This window comes from Anguilla anguilla, chromosome 9 (assembly GCF_013347855.1).
Source record: "Anguilla anguilla isolate fAngAng1 chromosome 9, fAngAng1.pri, whole genome shotgun sequence".
NCBI classification, from domain to species: Eukaryota; Metazoa; Chordata; class Actinopteri; order Anguilliformes; family Anguillidae; genus Anguilla; species Anguilla anguilla.
Genome location: NC_049209.1, coordinates 32830193 through 32849072, shown reverse-complemented (window position 1 = coordinate 32849072; position 18880 = coordinate 32830193). Strand labels below are relative to the sequence as shown.

At 47.5% G+C, this 18880-nt stretch overlaps 1 protein-coding gene across 2 annotated transcripts in view; it reads left to right on the top strand.

Moving 5' to 3' along the window:
- LOC118236021 (bifunctional heparan sulfate N-deacetylase/N-sulfotransferase 1-like) overlaps window positions 1–18880 on the top strand; it is an 85582-nt gene that overhangs the window by 55126 nt on the left and 11576 nt on the right. For both annotated transcript variants that reach the window (XM_035434015.1, XM_035434016.1), the window contains exons 3-9: window positions 600–1632; window positions 8073–8567; window positions 10511–10598; window positions 10785–10939; window positions 11731–11916; window positions 14332–14460; window positions 15212–15394. In XM_035434015.1, coding sequence (XP_035289906.1) covers window positions 1111–1632; window positions 8073–8567; window positions 10511–10598; window positions 10785–10939; window positions 11731–11916; window positions 14332–14460; window positions 15212–15394 — 1758 coding nt within the window. In that variant the 5' untranslated portion in view covers window positions 600–1110. The remainder of the gene's footprint in view (window positions 1–599; window positions 1633–8072; window positions 8568–10510; window positions 10599–10784; window positions 10940–11730; window positions 11917–14331; window positions 14461–15211; window positions 15395–18880) is intronic.

Sequence of the window (18880 nt, the reverse complement as noted above, 5' to 3'; positions counted from 1 at the left end):
GGCCGGCACAGATGCACACCACCTCCTGCTCACATGTAGAGCCTTTCTCTTCCTGCAGCTTTGTCTTAGAGAGATGAAATGCATTAATGACCCCCCCCCCCCCCCTTTTTACCTTTTGAAGTGAATGGAATAGCATTAGGATCGTTTCCTAAAGCCTGTGGTAATCAATACGAGCAGGTGCCATTATCTGGCCGATCTAGGCCGTGCCTTTAAGGCAGCTCTCCCAGGTGCTCTTGGTATTCAGAGAGGAGTGAGTTATCCCACTCTGGACCCACGGCGTCAGCACAGCGCTTCAGCCGAGCGATTCCGGCTCGTTCCACGCTCAGGAAGAGCGGTGCGTTCGGCGAATACGGCGTCGGACGCTCAGGTGCGCGACCGCGCTTGCGGTCCCCTTTAGAACTGTCAGCCTGCGCTCGGAACGCGCGCTTCGCGTACCTGGGAGCTTCAAGGTCACATGCCGCCGCTAAAGCGTTCTTCATGCTCGCGATGTCCACCAGGGCGGAAACAGCGGCCCTGAAAGTGATAAAGCGCCCTTTCAAAATCAGATTTTATGTTGATGTCTTTCCTCCCTTCCCCCCCTCCTTTTCTCTCCATTTCAGAAAACCTGCGAAGTGCTGCACGGAATGCAACGGGAATGACTTGTGCCCGGGGCTCCGCCTCTGCCGCGCGCTCATTGGATGACCTTTGCCACGCCTGGGAGCTGACCACGCCCCTTTGCTGCTACCTCTTTTCTCAGTACACCATTTGGAAATTCAGAACTTAAAAGTTTGTGAGGGGGAGGGGGGAGGGGTTTGGAGGACGGGCGGGGCGCTTAGCGGGGATTTGGCGGTGGGAGAAGTTGAGGTGCGAGGTTTCAGGTCCACCCAGGTCCATGGTTTCCTCCTGCCCAGGCCAGTCCCACCACCTTTCTGCAATGGTGACATGAGGAAGGGCGCCCCCTGCCTGAGGAGCTGGCTCATTGCGCCTGCAGTATTAGAGTGACTGTCGCTGGCTTCGTTCGGCTGGCCTGTGTGCACTGACGCGGGCGGTGGGATTTTCAGGCCCCTTTCGCGCTCGCGCGCAGGTGGAGGCGGGACCTTTCGCGGGCGGTCGCGGGGGGGCGGGTGGACCATGCTGGCGTGCGGGCGGCTACGGCGGCTCTACCGCCAGCTCACCCTCCAGACCGGCCTGCTTCTCCTCTTCCTCTTCTGCATGGTCAGCGTGGTCGTCTCCGCCTACTTCCTGTACGGGGTCAAGCGGGAGCTGGAGCCGGCGGGGGGCGGGGCGGGGGCCGAGGGGACGGCGGACTGCGACGACCCGCGGGCCACGCCCTCGCGCCTCCTCCCGCTGAAGACGGTGCGGCCCTCGGACACGTCGCGCACGGACCCCGTGGTGCTGGTGTTCGTGGAGAGCCTCTACTCGCAGCTGGGCCAGGACATCGTGGCGGTCCTGGAGTCCAGCCGCTTCCGGTACCGCACCGAGATCTCGCCGGGCAAGGGCGACATGCCCACGCTCACCGACAAGGACCGCGGCCGCTTCGCGCTGGTCATCTACGAGAACATCCTCAAATACGTCAACCTGGACGCCTGGAACCGCGAGCTGCTGGACAAGTACTGCGTGGAGTACGGCGTGGGCATCATCGGCTTCTTCAAGGTGAGAAAGACCGCCCCCTGGAGGAGAAGTGTGCGTTTACGCCAGAGGTGGCGAACTCTGCAGTGTCTGCTGGTGTTCGGTTTGTTTCAGCACAAGCACATTGATTTAGGTAAGTGACTGGTTAAAGTGTCCACACACCTTGTTCACAACTTAATTGGCTGCTGACTGAGAGGATGCCACAAGCACCTGCAGGCACTGCAGCCCTCCAGGACTTGAGTTTGGCTCCCCTGTTTTAGTCATTTGATGGGCAGCTTAGCAGGGCTTTTATGTAGAACAGATGCCATGCACACTGTGTCACCTCCAAACAGGATGGATTATGAAAGCCTGAGTACTTTTATGAATTTTATGAGTGTATTTTAAATGCTGCATTATGATCTTTCCTTTGTTTGTCCCTTTGTTTATTTACTTAATGTTTATTTGATCGGGACACGTAGAATTGTGTAACAATTATCCAGCGTAATGCATCACAGAATTTGTAGCTTCTGCTAATTTGCAGTGCCTAATTTCCACGTTTTAATTACATAAGGGCGACATAGCTCAGGAGGTAAGAGCGGTTGTCTCGCAGTCTGAGGGCTGCCAGTTCGATCCCTCGCCCTGGGCGTGTCGAAGTGCCCCTGAGCAAGATACCTAACCCCTAACTGCTCCCAACGAGCTGATTGGTACCTTGGCATGGCAGCCTTTCACCGTTGGTGTGTGAGTGTGTGTGTGAATGGGTGAATGAGAGGCATCAATTGTAAAACGCTTTGGATAAAAGAGCTATATAAATGCAGTCCATTTACCATAAGACTGTTTTACGAAAAGGAAATGAAGCCTGTTTGTAGAGATGTTTTTGGGCTGGTAAATAATCACAAGGAGGTTCTTAAACCCTGAACCTGTGTGTACATAACAGTGTTTGACTTTTGAAAGATGAGAACTGTTCACCCAGCTCTGCAGTTTGGCTTTTCTTTGGTGACGATGCCAAGGAGTCTCTTCATGTCAATTTCTACCCGAGAGCAGCCAGGTGTTCATATATTACAGACATACAAAACCTTGGGTCTCCAAATAGGTGACATTTTTTGTGAAATTTTTGCGTTGCATTAGCCAGTTTTAGTTGCCTGGCATTTTGCAGAGTTGTGAATCATTGACGGTACACTAAGGATGATGCAAGTTTCAGATTCTATATCAAACTGAAAAAAAAGGAAAAGCTATTTTTTTTGTGTGACAGCAGTGGTATTCTGGGATGTACTGGAGGGGAGCTAGATTTTGAGTTTGAGTCTGACTCTTTGTCACTGGATATGGATAGGAACAGCACTGATAACTTGTTCAGTGAGTCACTCCATCTGGTTGCTGGCTTCTCATGACTGCAGTGGGGTTTTGTCAGAAAAGTATTATTAGACATGAAATTTTTGAAAGAGAAAGCGAATGCAGGATGTTTTTAGACCTGCGATATTGATGTGTTTTAATTGCCTGCCTAAAAATGTATGGTTGTTTGTCCTCTTATAGAAAGTGTTGTTACTGAAAGATGCCTTATTCTGGACTTGTACCCATATGCTTATTAAGAGTTGTGCAGGTCAAATTTCATGAAACATATTTCTCCTGCCCTCTGTTACCACCCTGTTCATAAGCAAGGGCTGCGTAGGACTTATAGGCATAGAATCTATAGGGAAACTCTTTGTGCTGAAGGGCTGCTCAATACTGGTCCTGCAGGCCAACTGGACCATAGGGCCACTCAAACCTGACCCTAGGATTGAGTATAGGGCCAATCAAAACTGACCCTGTCGGGCCTTTCAGAACTGACCCCATAGGGCCACACAGACTGGGTTCTGTCGGGCTCCAGTGTCTGTAGGGCTACTCAACCCTGGTGGTTTTTGCAACCACACTGTCCTCAAAGCCTCTCACACCGGGCCTGTCAAGCCACAGTCTGTAGGGCAGCGAATACCCTGGTCCAGTCTGCAAAGCCACTTAAACACTGCCACTTAGTCCTCGGCAGTTTGTGCTTTTCTCACGTACACACGGTTGACTGAGAGATTCTGGTGCTTTTTGTCTGGTGTTTTTTAAAGAATGTAGCCTAAATAAAATATTGTGGTGAATGATGCCGACCGGCTTCGCGAAGATCAAACACAGAGCTCTGGAGGGATAAAATGTTGATTTTTTTTTCATTCATTATTTATCTTTTATATTTATAGCGTGCACTAACATTGATATGAAAACAAGCCTGTGCCGCCTCCTGAGGATTGGGGATCGAGTATGCCTTCCGGGCAGGGGTGCTTTAAGTGACATTTTGTTTCCGTGGAAATAAACTCCCAGATGTGAGGTCAGCCTGGGTTAGTTTCCTGTGTGCAGGCGTCGGGTTTGCCTCAGATGCTATCTGAAATGCTACAAACGTATTTAATTTAGACAATGCTTCAACTATAATTCATAATACAGCTTTCAGAGTGCGGTAATTCAAAATTAGTCTCTGTTACAGGCTTGTATTTCTACGACTCTTCTGTTTAAAGAAGCGCAAGGCTAGTTAGGGCATGGCACACTGTAATCTGATTGGCATGCCGAAAGATGATGGCTGTTAAAACAACGAGATCTAGGTTGCCAGAAGCATGCCATCGAGCAAGCTCATTCTTGTCCATCTGGTTAGACTTTTCTGCTTGTGTGGTGTTCCCCACTCGCAAGAAAACTTTGCCAAAAATGAATTGGTACAGAAGATTTGTTTGAATGTATTCTTTCTTAGGTGTTTTTTCAATTCCATGAAAGCCATATAACACATTTGTTTTGAAGCACTGATTTTAAGGTTAGATATGCTAGCTTCTCTACAGATTGGCTAAGGAAAGTTTGCCATACCTGTATTTAGCAGTTTGTCGTCATTATAAGGCCAACACAAACAGTCAAAGAACGTCACAGTTTTGGTTTTTGTTTTAAATACCTCCATACAACACTGACCTTTTGCACTATTCGTGTTTGTGGCTATAAATTCATTTTTGTGGGTTCTTACGGCGCTATGTTTTTAATGCATTACACGTGTAACATGGCAACAGCTTCATGAAGTTACTCAACAAAGGGGCTGGAGGGGTGTTCTGAGATTTCATTTGTGACCTTCAGTACGATAGGAAAACCGTTTGAAGGTTTTATTTGTTGTTGAAGCTCCACCTTGCCCCCAAGGCCTGCCTTTGATTCGCTAATCCAGCTGTCAGCCATTTCTTTGATCAGCAGTTCCCCTCTCTGAGTGATGGCAGCTCTGTCCTATTACGGGAATGCTCCTCCAGTAGGATAATAAAGGACAGGTACAGGCCTTCAGTGGAAGGCTCATTCATAACAAATTAAAAATATTAAAAATAAATCTTATCTAATCATTTAAGTTGGTCCCCTTGTTCATGTTAATGTAGCTTTGCTAACCAGCTGGTCTCGTAGATGCAACGAAACGATATCTTTTCTTTGAGAAATATCAGAAACATGTTTAAAAGTTACTTGAAAGCAAACAGGAATATTATGATGGGTTATGAAATCAATTGATTTAAGTTAGAATATGTGCTGTGAAATCATCAAATTGGGGGTACAGCAGTGTTTCAGTATTGTTGAGGGAAAAAAAGTGAGCGTGTCATTTCCACCTCCAGCCACACTTGAACCACACACACCAAGGGCCACTTTTTTAAAGTACCTCCCTCACTAAACTCGTACAAATAGTGTCGTGTATTAACCAAATAAATGTTGGCAGCGGTGTCTTAGATCAAGACTCCATCACTATCTTTAGCCGTATCTATGTAAAACTGCAGCAAGGTTAGGTGGCTAATAGCAAATGCATTACTGTATGTTTGTTTATAGTAGATAAGGGCGAGAGTCACTTATCTGTAAGATTTAGCCTGGCTGCCTCAGTGAATTTATGGTAGTAGCAATACAAGCCCTGATATCAATGGTTTAAGAGGGGACTGCAGTGTAGTGCATCAGTTCTATTAGTCACATTCAGTTCCCCCAGGGCGTCAGTTTCAGTATATTTAGTGGATATGAATGGATGCAGCTAAAGCTAAGATAGAGAGTTTGCCTTGAGTCCAGTATCTGTTCAGTATCCAGCTGCTTACTTCTCAAAAAACGCCAGTGAATTGTAACATTTTAGATTGAACAAAGAAAAAAGAAATTCTCAAATTTAAGATATTTTATTGCAGATATCCGTGTTTATGTGCACTTTAGTCATAATATTTTCTTAATCTACATAAAAATGTTTGTATTTATTGGAATTCCAGGTGCAGTGGCACCTGAGCTCCCTCTAGGGGTGGCCACCACAGGATGTAAACTGTCGCCATTGGTGTGGGGTGGGGATGGGGTGCACAGTTACCATAATTACATTACATTACATTATAGGCATTTAGCAGACGCTCTTATCCAGAGCGACTTACACAACTTTTACATAGCACTTTACATTGTATCCATTTATACAGCTGGATATATACTGAAGCAATGCAGGTTAAGTACCTTGCTCAAGGGTACAACGGTAGTGTCCTTACTCGGGAATCGAACCTGCGACCTTTCGGTTACAAGCGCAGTTCCTTACCCACTGTGCCACACTCCGTCCTAATATAATGCTTTTGAAACTGGAGCGCTATCCCTTTAATTACACATTCAGAGCCTCAGCTGAGTTTAAGCCCCACTCCTCCAACTGCCAACCCTCACGTTTAATCCTGTATCCATATTAATGTGTAATTGGGATTAAAACCCCAGTCCACCACTCCGGTCCTGTGCGTGATTGCTCTGGGGCGAAATGAACGGCAAGCCTTTAACCCTCTAACCCCCCTTCCCACTCCACCCATCCAAACTCATCTTTGGAGGCTCCCGCCAATTATCCATCCGTATGTGATCTTCCGTTAACCCCCCCCCCCCCCCCCCCAGGTTAGCGTGAGGGGTGGGTATCAGCAACACATAGGACACAGTGGAATGCTCTGAAGCCTTCACCTGCTATAATGAGAAAACCCCTCCTGTGTGTACTGCATGCTCATACAAATCTTTTTGGACTTCTCATGTGCCCCCCTTCCCCCCCCCCACCCTGAATCCTCAGGTTATTGCTACAGAATCCCCAGGAAGTAGGTTCACGGTTGACCTTCATTGTGGAATTAAGGTCAAATATATTTCTGCAGTCATGTCACTATGAAATGAAAGACTAATATTTTTTTCAAGCATTTTTTCTTTGACTGCCATGAAGGCTATTGGTGTAGATAAACTTAAAATAACACAGTAGCAAAAAATAAAAGCTGCTTTAAAGCTGAGGAAATCCAGGGCCACCCATCCTGTACACTAGATACATGCTACGCGTGCCCCCCCCCCCCCCTCCTGCAACCGAACCTTCTTTGCTCTTAACCACTGCTCAGCTTCCCCCTGCAGAAGATACTGCACTTGGTCACAATCTACCCACAATCTCAGTCTCCACTCCCTGTCCACGATTACTACATGGGGCCACCCAAAGGGTTAGGGAACCTTCTGACTCCACTCTGGTGCCCGGCTACCTCAGATCAGCCCATTTTCTCTGGGGAAGAGAATGTAAAAGGTTCTTTGGGGAGACCCCTACGACAGCCTGTTATCAAGAAGCACATACTAGAGTGCAGTCGGGCCGGATATTTGCGTCCGAAACCGAACCGAGCCTGAGAGAATAGTACCCGACCCGACACGAGCCCAACGAGCATTCTGTATTTTGGTGTCCGAACCGAACCAAACCCAACGCAATTTAAAATATACATAGCATACATAAATATAGCTTAAACATGAATACAATCATAACCGATAACCGAATAGTCGGTCCGACCCGTCCCGAACCCGTCGGGCCCGAGTCGGGTATCCACACTCTAGCACATAAATAGCGCCATTTTGTTCTGCTGTCTCATTTCTCTACTCCATTATGGGCATTGCATGAAGTCCGCCATCTTAGAAAAGCCTTGTCAGCATTCCCTCAGTGTGTCTCTGAGCAGAGATGAGTCTGACGGAGGGAACGTGTGTAATGTGTGAAGGGACGTTACATACCCCTGGGTATGTCCTTTAATGAGCGCTGTCAGAAAGGGGGAAGGGGATCGGCCAGAGCCCGATTTAGCACTGACTTCTGGGAATGAGCTGCAGAGCTGTATGGTTGATGATGGGGAATGATGATGTCACTGAAAAGAAGGTTCAGTTTCACTGGAGGTGAGCACCTAACTCCGTAGGCAAGTGTGCCATTTCGAACGCGGCCCAGGATTTGCTTATGTTGTGGCCTGCAGATTCTGTACCCTCATCTCCTGTTGCTGCCTATTGAGTTTGTTCTATTGAGTTTGTCCAATCTGAAAAAGAAAATCTTGTTTGATTGAATTGCCTTTGTCTGTAAAGTGGTTTATTGAAATTGATGGAATATAGGGGCAAATCTCATCACCAGTGCATCTTGGATAGGTCTGGAAACTCCTGATTTAACGGCGTTTCCACTCTGCTGTCTCTCCTCTTGCTCCGCCCCGTGACTGCAGGCCAATGAGAACAGTCTCCTGAGCGCCCAGCTAAAGGGCTTCCCCCTCTTCCTCCACTCCAACCTGGGGCTGAAGGACTGCAGCGTCAACCCCAAGTCCCCGCTCCTCTTCATCACCCGGGCGGGCCAGGTGGAGCACGGCCCGTTGCCCGGCGACGACTGGACCGTCTTCCAGTCCAACCACTCCACCTATGAGCCGGTGCTACTGGCCAAGACCAGGTCTGCAGAGAGCGTACCGCCTGTGGGCGGAGTCTCTGTAGCCGCCCCGCCCCTCCACACCTCCGTGGTGCAGGACCTGGGCCTCCACGACGGCATCCAGCGGGTGCTGTTCGGCAACAACCTCAACTTCTGGCTGCACAAGCTGGTCTTCGTGGACGCCGTGTCCTTCCTCACGGGCAAGCGCCTCTCCCTCTCGCTCGACCGCTACCTGCTGGTGGACATCGACGACATCTTTGTGGGCAAGGAGGGCACGCGCATGAAGGTGCCTGACGTCAAGGTACCTAAACCAACGCCCACCGCATCTGTGCCTTTACAGCAGGGTAATGTCAAACTCCAGTCCTGGAGGGCTGCAGTGTCTGCAGGTGTCTGTGGTTTCCAGCAGCCTGCCAAGGCCTTGAGAATGAGGTGTGCGGGCTCTTTAGCCAACAACTTAAATTAATTGCTGGTGCCCAGACACACCGAAAACCAGCAGACACTGCAGCCCTTCAGAAATGAAGCACACAATGACATCGTCCCATCGACTGTTTTGATGTGCCGATAATGTATTGAATTGAGTTTGACACCCTTGCTTTAGAGAACTGGGCATATTGTACTCCTGCAGTGTATGAGCAGCACTGTATGGTAAGGGACAAAGGCTCAGGTTATAGTTGGGGGGTGCTACAATAGTACTGCGGGAATTTAATGGTACGGTTAAGGTTTAAGATTTTAGACGTTCTGTGAACTCACGTAATCCATTTACACAGCTGGATTCAAGCTTGAACTTTGCTCATCTGGGAATTGAACCTACAACTTCAGAGTTACCACTTCAGTTCTCTAGCTGTTATGCTGCACTGCCACCTGTGTATGCAAATATAAATGTTGTAATGCAAATATAGTATTGCAAATGAGTCCGTGGTAGCATTAACCTTGTAGTGCAGAAATAGCGTTTCTGTGGTGGAAGATTTATAGTGGTAGATTTAGATCGATTGGTACAGGTCATCCGGTGGCACGGGTGATGCAGCGACACTGGCGACACTGCTGTACACGTGACTCGTTGCTATTGGCAACGCAGGCAGTCATGTGACCCTGCTCTGTCCCCTCTCCACTGGCCTCGATCTCCCACTCCTTTATCCTGGCTGGGAGACAGAGGGATTGCGCGGGTCAGGCCTCCTCTTCGCCTCCCACTAACGAGGGAAAAGAAAGCGTAAAGTCTCATGGCGGGGCCTGGTATCGATCGGCCTGTCCTCAGCAGGTCCGAGCGCTTTGGCGTTTACAGCACCGCTCGCCTTCGGCACGTTTGAAACGCCGCAGAAGCCTCGTCTGGCTTTCCCCCTCTCCGAGGACCGCGGGCAGCCAGCGGGAGTCTAAAGCGCACAAAACGCTAAACGGCGTGAAACAGAGCTGTCAGTCTGACGGCAGTCAACCACGGCGTAAAACTGATACACAGACTGACAAGTGAGAGTGAGAGTGAGAGAGACAGAGACAGAGGGAGGGAGAGAGAGAGAGAGAGAAGGTGAGAAAGGGAGGGAGAGAAAGCAAGAGACAGTGAGACAGTGAGAGAGACTAATGGAGATTTGAGTATTTCCTTACTTCATATGCATGTGCTCTGTACTAAATAAAGAAGGGGGAGGTGTTTAAGTAAGTGTCCTAAGGGTGTCTTATTATTTTGAGTTTTAAAATGTTTGGCATCACAATTCCATTTCATGTCAGTTTGAGTTAAGAGATGGGGGGGAGACAAAAAGGAGAGGGAGGAGAAGGAGGGGCCGAAAAAGGGAAAAAAGAGGGAGCAATGGAGAGGGGAGAACGAGTCTTCAGGGCTCTCACCATGGAGACCAAAACAAAAATAAAGGGAAATAAAAGGGAATTTCTGTTGGGATGAAGAGTAGGGAGTTTCACAGAGAGACGAGAGGGGGGTCGTATCCGTGGAGATTCTCATAGTTCATGTGTGGTGGAATGTGTGCATGTGCCTTTATGCGGATTTATGTATGTACAGTGTGTGGTTCTGTTTGTGTGTATGCATAGTATGTCCTGTGATTTATGTGTGTTAATATTTACAGTATGTGTTTGTGATTTTTGTGTCTGGTATACGTGTGTGCGTGTGCGTGTTTGTGTGTGTATGTATGTATGTGCATGCGTGTGTATGTGCGTGTGTGTGTCCATGTGGTGTACTGCATGTGTGTGTGTGTGTCTGTGTGTGTGTGTGTGTGTGCATGTTGGTGACCTTCATCTTCCTCTCGGCAGGCTCTGGTGGAGACACAGAACGAGCTCCGGTCCCATGTGCCCAACTTCACCTTTAACTTGGGCTTCTCAGGGAAGTTCTTCCATGCAGGTGAGTTGAATCCACCAATGAGCACGCTTCCTGCTCAGGACACGCCCACAACCTGCATACATTATGCAACATTCTTGTTTGAGTGTGTATGTTTGTGTGTGTGAGTGTGTGTGTGTGTGCGTGCGTGCGTGTGTGTGCGCACATGTGCACGCAGTGCCATACCTTGACTGTTTGCATTTGCCTCAGGTACGGATGAGGAGGACCTGGGGGACGACCTGCTGCTGTCCTATGGGAAGGAGTTCTGGTGGTTCCCCCACATGTGGAGCCACATGCAGCCCCACCTCTTCCACAACCACAGCGTGCTGGCCGAGCAGATGCAGCTCAACAGGAAATTTGCCGTGGTGAGTGTGGGCATCCACGGGGGAGGGGGCGGGAGGGTGGGGGTGGTCACGCACAGATGTCCTCATTCCCATTTGTTAAAAAGAAATATCAGCGCCAGCCGCGAGCTTAATAAATCATCTGTGTCCAGGCTGAGAGATAAGATATTGGAGCCGTAATGGAGCCGTAATGTTGTGTGTCAATATGCTTATGACGGTAGCGAGAGCACAAATGTATGGGAGTTGATGGAAGGAGGAGCTGAAATGGCAGCGGGAATGGAGCCCGAATGGAGCCCAAGCAGTAGCATAAAGGCTGTTCCCGTGCGGAGATGTGACTGGGCAGGCAATAAGAGTGCGGTCTGCGACGTGCTTTTGTGTGCATTTGTAAAACTACTGACCGTGGAAAACACAAATTAAGATAATTCCCCCAGGGGGTGCGGGTGGGCTGGGTTTAGGGGGGGTGAGTGTTCATTCATGTGCACCTACCAGTGATTCCAAGGCGTGTGTGTGTCTGTGTGTCTGGGATTGGTGGTTAGTTTGTGTTTGTGCATGTGTATGTGTGTGTGTTGGGTATGGGTGGTTTGTGTGTGTGTGTGTGTGTGTGTGTGTGTGTCTGTGTTTGTGTGTGTGTGTGTGTGTGTGTGTGTGTGTTTGGGATTGTGTGTTCGCCTGTGTGTGTGTGTGTATGCGTGCGGGGTAGGTGGACTGTGTGCCACACAAAGGTCAGCACGGTATATTTTACAAATTCTCCTGTTCTTTCCTTTGCTCCCCCCTCCCCTCCACCTGTGTCCCATCCCTCTCTCCCCTGGTCTCAGGACCACGGCATCCCCACTAACATGGGGTACGCCGTGGCGCCCCACCACTCTGGGGTGTACCCCGTGCACGTGCAGCTGTACGAGGCCTGGAAGAAGGTTTGGGGCATCAAGGTGACGAGCACGGAGGAGTACCCCCACCTCAAACCCGCCCGCTTCCGCCGTGGCTTCATCCACAGCGGGATCAGCGTGAGTTCCCCTCGCACCCGCATCCCCTATAGCAGGCATTACTAATCAATCGCAGATCCAGAGACACCCACGTCCCCTATAGCAGGCCGTACTAATCAGTTGCAGATCCAGAGTCATCTCTAATTTCAAACCCTCTCACTAACTATGTGTACAGTGGGAACGTTGTGTTTATAGAGTGGGGGCTGTGTGATTAGAGTGGGGAGTGGGGGCAGTGTGTTTGTACAGTGGGGACAGTGTAATTACAGTGGGGACAGTGCAATTGGTGTGAGGAGAGTGTGGTTGCTGAGTAGGGCAATGTGTTTTTAGTGGGGACAGTAATTATAGAGTGGGGAACATGTAATTACAGTGGGGACCCTGTAATTGGTGTGAGGAGAGTGTGTTTGCTGAGTAGGGCAGTGTGTTTTTAGTGGGGACAGTGTGGTTATAGAGTGGGGAACATGTAATTACAGTGGGGACAGTGCAGTTGGTGTGAGGAGAGTGTGGTTGCTGAGTAGGGCAGTGTGTTTTTAGTGGGGACAGTGTGGTTATAGAGTGGGGAACATGTAATTACAGTGGGGACAGTGTAATTGGTGTGAGGAGAGTGTGTTTGCTGAGTAGGGCAGTGTGTTTTTAGTGGGGACAGTGTTGTTATAGAGTGGGGAACATGTAATTACAGTGGGGACAGTATAATTGGAATGAGGAGAGTGTGTTTGCTGAGTAGGGCAGTGTGTTTTTAGTGGGGACAGTGTGGTTATAGAGTGGGGAACATGTAATTACAGTGGGGACAGTGTAATTGGAATGAGGAGAGTGTGTTTGCTGAGTAGGGCAGTGTGTTTTTAGTGGGGACAGTGTGGTTATAGAGTGGGGACAGTGTAATTACAGTGGGGACAGTGTAATTGGAATGAGGAGAGTGTGTTTGCTGAGTAGGGCAGTGTGTTTTTAGTGGGGACAGTGTGGTTATAGAGTGGGGAACATGTAATTACAGTGGGGACAGTGTAATTGGTGTGAGGAGAGTGTGTTTGCTGAGTAGGGCAGTGTGTTTTTAGTGGGGACAGTGTTGTTATAGAGTGGGGAACATGTAATTACAGTGGGGACAGTATAATTGGAATGAGGAGAGTGTGTTTGCTGAGTAGGGCAGTGTGTTTTTAGTGGGGACAGTGTGGTTATAGAGTGGGGAACATGTAATTACAGTGGGGACAGTGTAATTGGAATGAGGAGAGTGTGTTTGCTGAGTAGGGCAGTGTGTTTTTAGTGGGGACAGTGTGGTTATAGAGTGGGGACAGTGTAATTACAGTGGGGACAGTGTAATTGGAATGAGGAGAGTGTGTTTGCTGAGTAGGGCAGTGTGTTTTTAGTGGGGACAGTGTGGTTATAGAGTGGGGACAGTGTAATTACAGTGGGGACAGTGTAATTGGTGTGAGGAGAGTGTGTTTGCTGAGTAGGGCAGTGTGTTTTTAGTGGGGACAGTAGTTATAGAGTGGGGAACATGTAATTACAGTGGGGACAGTATAATTGGAATGAGGAGAGTGTGTTTGCTGAGTAGGGCAGTGTGTTTTTAGTGGGGACAGTGTGGTTATAGAGTGGGGAACATGTAATTACAGTGGGGACAGTGTAATTGGAATGAGGAGAGTGTGTTTGCTGAGTAGGGCAGTGTGTTTTTAGTGGGGACAGTGTGGTTATAGAGTGGGGACAGTGTAATTACAGTGGGGACTGTGTGATGGATGGTGTGTTTAGAGTTGAAACGGTGTGCTTAGAGTCGGGACAGTGTAATTAGAGTGGGGACCGTCTGATGGACAGTGTAATTAGACTGGATACAGTGTGCGTCAAGCAAGGCTAGTGAGTGTCTGGAGCTGGAATGTGAATGAGCTATGAGCTCTTTGCAGACATGCACATTAGTGTGACAAGAAACCTTTTTTCTGCTATTCCCTTTGAGATAAAAATGCTGGTGCTTTTCCAGTGTAGGTGTCATGTGTCGCTGCTCAATATAAGGCTTTTCGCTTTTTTGGCAACGGAGTGCAATGCTGTCAAGGTGACAGACACTCTGTCTGTAAAATATTCTGTATGTGGAATGTCTTCGGCGGCCTCCAAGGTCTCGACATTGATCGTTTTCCTCTTATTTTTTGTGCCTCGCTCAGCATTTTCCGGGGTTGGGTGGTTCTCTGCCGATATCCCATAAATACAAAAAGGCAATTTTTTCCTGCCATTTCTTCAAACCATTTCATTTATATGCAGTGGTAATTGCATGCTTAACGTGTGTGTGACTGACTGAGCATGTGTGCATGCGTGTGTAGAAATGTGTGTGCGCGTGCGATGTGTGTGTGTGCATGCACTCACATGTGCGTGCATGCGCTCGCATGTACGTGATTGTGTGTGTGTGTGTACGTGTCTGTGTGTGCATGCTTGTGTGTCACTACCCTGCATTTGGTCTGTTGGCAGGTCCTGCCCAGGCAGACGTGTGGCCTCTTCACACACACCATCTTCTACAGCGAGTACCCAGGGGGGCCCAAGGAGCTGGACAAACTGATCACTGGAGGAGAGCTTTTCCTCACCGTCCTCCTCAATCCTGTGAGTGATGCGTACAAATTCTTTCACTGAGCTGCGGAATACTTTCACTCAGCTAGAGAACCCATTCAATCAGCTAGGGAACCCTTTCACTCAGCGAGAGAACCTTCTCAGACAGCTAGACAACCTTCAGTGTCAGCTAGGCAACCTTCTCATTCAGCTATAGAACCCTCTCACTCAACTAGAGAACCCTTTCACTCAGCTGGAGTCCCTTTTCACTCAGCTAGAGAACCCTCTCAGTCGGCTAGAGAACCTTCTCAGTCAGCTGGATAACCCTTTCACTCAACTAGATAACCCCCTCCCTCAATTAGAGAACGCTTCTCTCAGCTAGAGAACTTTCACACAGCTAGAGAACCCTTTCAGTTTAGCTAGTGAATGGTTGCATTTTTATTCACTTTCCTGCCAAAAAAGCTCAGCATGCCATTTCACAGCACTTAAGGGTCAATAAAAGGAATCAGAAATGTGCTTTTATTTATCTGCTTTCGGGTCTATAAATCAGTTTATTTTTTAACATTTACAGTCACTCCACTGCTGAAGCCTCCTCTCAGAATCAATAACACAGCTGCTCGTGGTTGTTTTGACTAGTTATTGCACAGTTAAATTCAATTAATAAACTGAAAGTTTTATAAGCATATAATATAATATATTTCCATAATGCTGGTTTGACCCTTGTCATTTGGGACATGTGTGCTAGAATTTTGTAATGTTTTTAGAAAAGGGATGATTTGACCCTGACCCTATCTCCTCCTCACAGATCAGCATCTTCATGACTCACCTGTCCAACTACGGGAACGACCGGCTGGGCCTCTACACCTTCCGGAAGCTGGTGAAGTTCCTGCAGACCTGGACGCACCTGAAGCTGCAGACGCTGCCACCCGTGCAGCTGGCCCAGCGATACTTCCAGATCTTCCCCGAGGAGAGGGACCCGGTCTGGCAGGTAGGGCTCCGCCCACAGGAGGCACCATTGTCCAGCTGGCACAGGTCATCGTTTACAGTACAGCCTGCCCCCCAGAACTTCGTATAAATCATTTATTGGTATCAAACAATGTTTCAATCCTTGATGGATCGCCGTCAGGTGAAGCTAAAAGTGCGCTTGTCCCAACTCATATACAGTCAGGTCCATAAGTATTTGGACAGTGACACAATTTTCATCATTTTGGCTCTGTATGCCACCACAATGGATTTGAAATGAAACAATCAAGATGTGATTTAAGTGCAGACTTTCAGCTTTAATTTAATGGTTTTGTCAAAAATATTGTATGAACAATGTAGGAATTACAACCATTTTTATACATAGCCCACCCCCCCACCCCCCTCCCAATTTTAGGGGCTCAAAAGTAATTGGACAAACTAACATAGTCATAAATTAGATTGTCACATTTAATACTTGGTTGCAAATCCTTTGCAGTCAATGACTGCCTGAAGTCTTGAACCCAGAAATCACCAGACGCTGGGTTTCTTCCCTGGTGATGCTCTGCCAGGCCTCTACTGCAGCTGTCTTAAGTTCCTGCTTATTCTTGGGGCGTTTCGCCTTCAGTTTTGCCTTCAGCAAGTGAAATGCATGCTCAATTGGATTCAGGTCAGGTGATTGACTTGGCCATTGCAGAACATTCCACATCTTTGCCTTAAAAAAGTCTTGGGTTGCTTTCGCAGTATGCTTTGGGTCATTGTCCATCTGCACTGTGAAGCGCCGTCCAATGAGTTTTGAAACATTTGTCTGAATCTGAGCAGATAATGTAGCCCTGTACACTTCAGAATTCATCTAGCTGCTTTTGTCAGCAGTCACATCATCAATAAATACAAGGTAACCAGTTCCAGTGGCAGCCATATATGCCCATGCCATAATACTACCTCCACCATGCTTCACAGATGAGGTGGTATGCTTTGGATAATGAGCAGTTCCTTCCCTTCTCCATACTCTTCTCTTCCCATCATTGTGGTACGAGTTGACCGTTGTCTCATCTGGCCATAGGATGTTGTTCCAGAACTGTACAGGCTTTTTTAGATGTTTTTTGGCAAACTCTAATCTGGTCTTCCTGTTTTTTAAGCTTACCAATGGTTTTCATCTTGTGGTAATCCTCTGTATTTACTCTGGTGAAGTCTTCTCGTGATTGTTGACTTTGACACCGATACGCCTACCTCCTGGAGGGTGTTCTTGATCTGGCCAACTGTCGTGAAGGGGTTTTTCTTCACCAGGGAAAGTATTCTTCTGTCATCCACCACAGTTGTTTTCTGTGGTCTTCCGGGCCTTTTAGTGTTCCTGAGCTCACCAGTGCGTTCTTGTTTTTTAAGAATGTACCAAATAGTTGATTTGGCCACACCTAATGTTTTTGCTATCTCTCTGATGGGTTTTTTTTTCAGCGTAATGATGGCTTGCTTCACCGACAGTGAAGCTCTTTGGACTTCATATTGAGAGTTAACAGCAACAGGTTCCAAATGCAAATGCCACATTGGAAATCAATTCTAGACCTTTTATTTGCTTACTTGTAAATTAAACAATGAGGGAATAACACACACCTGGCCATGGAACAGCTGAGCAGCTAATTGTCCAATTACCTTTGGTCCCTTAAAAAGGGGGGGACCACATATAAAAAGTGCTGTAATTCCTACACCGTTCACCCGATTTGGATGTAAATACCTTCAAATTAAAGCTGAAGGTCACTTTGAGCTCATATTCATTATTTAATTTCAACACCAATATGCTGTGGTAGACAGCTAAAATAACAATAACTTTGTCAATGTCCAAATATTTATGGACCTGACTGTATATGGACTAGTAGGATTGTAGATCTCTAGCTGTTGAATTAGGTGTGCTTTATTAGGGGTGAAAACCTACAGGACAATAGATCTCTGGGGATGGGGCTGGGCAGCTCTGCTTTGGATAAAGCATTCATGCATGTAGCATGAACTGTCATTACTGTAAATAATGTACGGGGCTGATGGGGCCATGTAAAGGATTCATGAGTGTTGAAGATGGGACGATGGTGATGGATTGCATTTACATAGCCAGCAGGGATATTTTAGCCAGCAGTAACTCTGGGTCGTGGTTAGATGCCCAGACAGATACGGTCAGGTTGGGGTATTTTACCAGGACTACGGAGAATTGCCAAATCTGTACAGGAACGTCCGTCGGATCTTTAATGAATCAGGACCACGCACGACCCTCTCATCCAAAACTAGGCCTCTCCCATAGCCTAGCATCCCTGTCGCTACAGTGTATTGATTTTCCTGTCCGGTTCACAGGGAATACATACCCCTATTGGTCAACCAAAAAATGCTCCTAGCTACAAATACGTTTTTCCCAGTGCCGCTTAGCTCCATCGATAAGGCCAGAGAAAGATGCGGAGTGTAAAATCGGTTCTCTTTTGAACTTTGCTGAATGGTTAATTGGAGACAGCGGAGCAGGGAGAATAGCTGGAGGACAATGCGCCGCATCCGGCCCTGCTCTGCGCCGGCACAAAGCCATTTCCATGGAGTCTCGCAGAAATTAAAGCCTCATTGTTTTAACTAAGCACCCTGTTAATTACGAGAAAAGAAAAAGCATCTGCTGGAGTGTAATTAATGTAATGTTCTCTTAACGCACTCCTCGGAAACAAGGACGATGCTTTCTGTTCGACCGCTTCTGTTTGCTCGCTTTTTGTTTGGTCTGTCCCATTGTCTCTATATGTGCATATTTCTGTCTGTCTGAATCTGTCAATCTGTGTGTTTGTGGCTGTTTGAAAGCAGATGTATTTGGAAGAGTTTGACATGGTGTACATTTCAGAGAGAGTGTTTGTATTTTTGTGCGTGTGTGTGTATGTCTGTGTGTGTGAGTGTGTTTTGTCTCTGTCTGCTTCTGTGTGCATATTTTATCTTTGTCTGGGTGTTCGAAAACACTAATTGAAAGCTTGAAAAGTGTGTGTGACTGTGTGTGTCTGTCAGTGTGTGTGTGTGTGTGCGCACGCGTGTGTGTGTTTGTGTCTGTGTGTGTGTTTGTGCACACGGGTGTGTGTGTGTCTGTGTGTTTGAGTGTGTGTGTGTGTGTGTGCATGCATGTGTCTGTCTGTCTCTGTGTGTGCACGTGTGTGTGTTTGAGTGTATGTGTGCGCTTTTATCTGTTTGTGTGTGTGTGTGTTTCACTCTGTTTGTGTCCTGCAGTGCAGTGATAATTACTTGACAAGGCAGGCTTTGTCTCACAGGGAGAAGCTGCCAGTCCCTGTCTCTTTTTTTTTAACGTTCTGGGAGTTCAGACCGAGAACTACAAGGTACACATTAAAAGTTTTTGTGAAGAGGGAATAGATGTGGCATGCATATTTATGTAAATTAGTATAATTGTTTTAATAACCTTTTTAAGTTTATCATATTAGCATTTTTTTTTTTGCCTCCCTTGCCACCATAAATGACTCACACCATGCTGTGCTCTGTTGTGTGACAGGAGTTAATT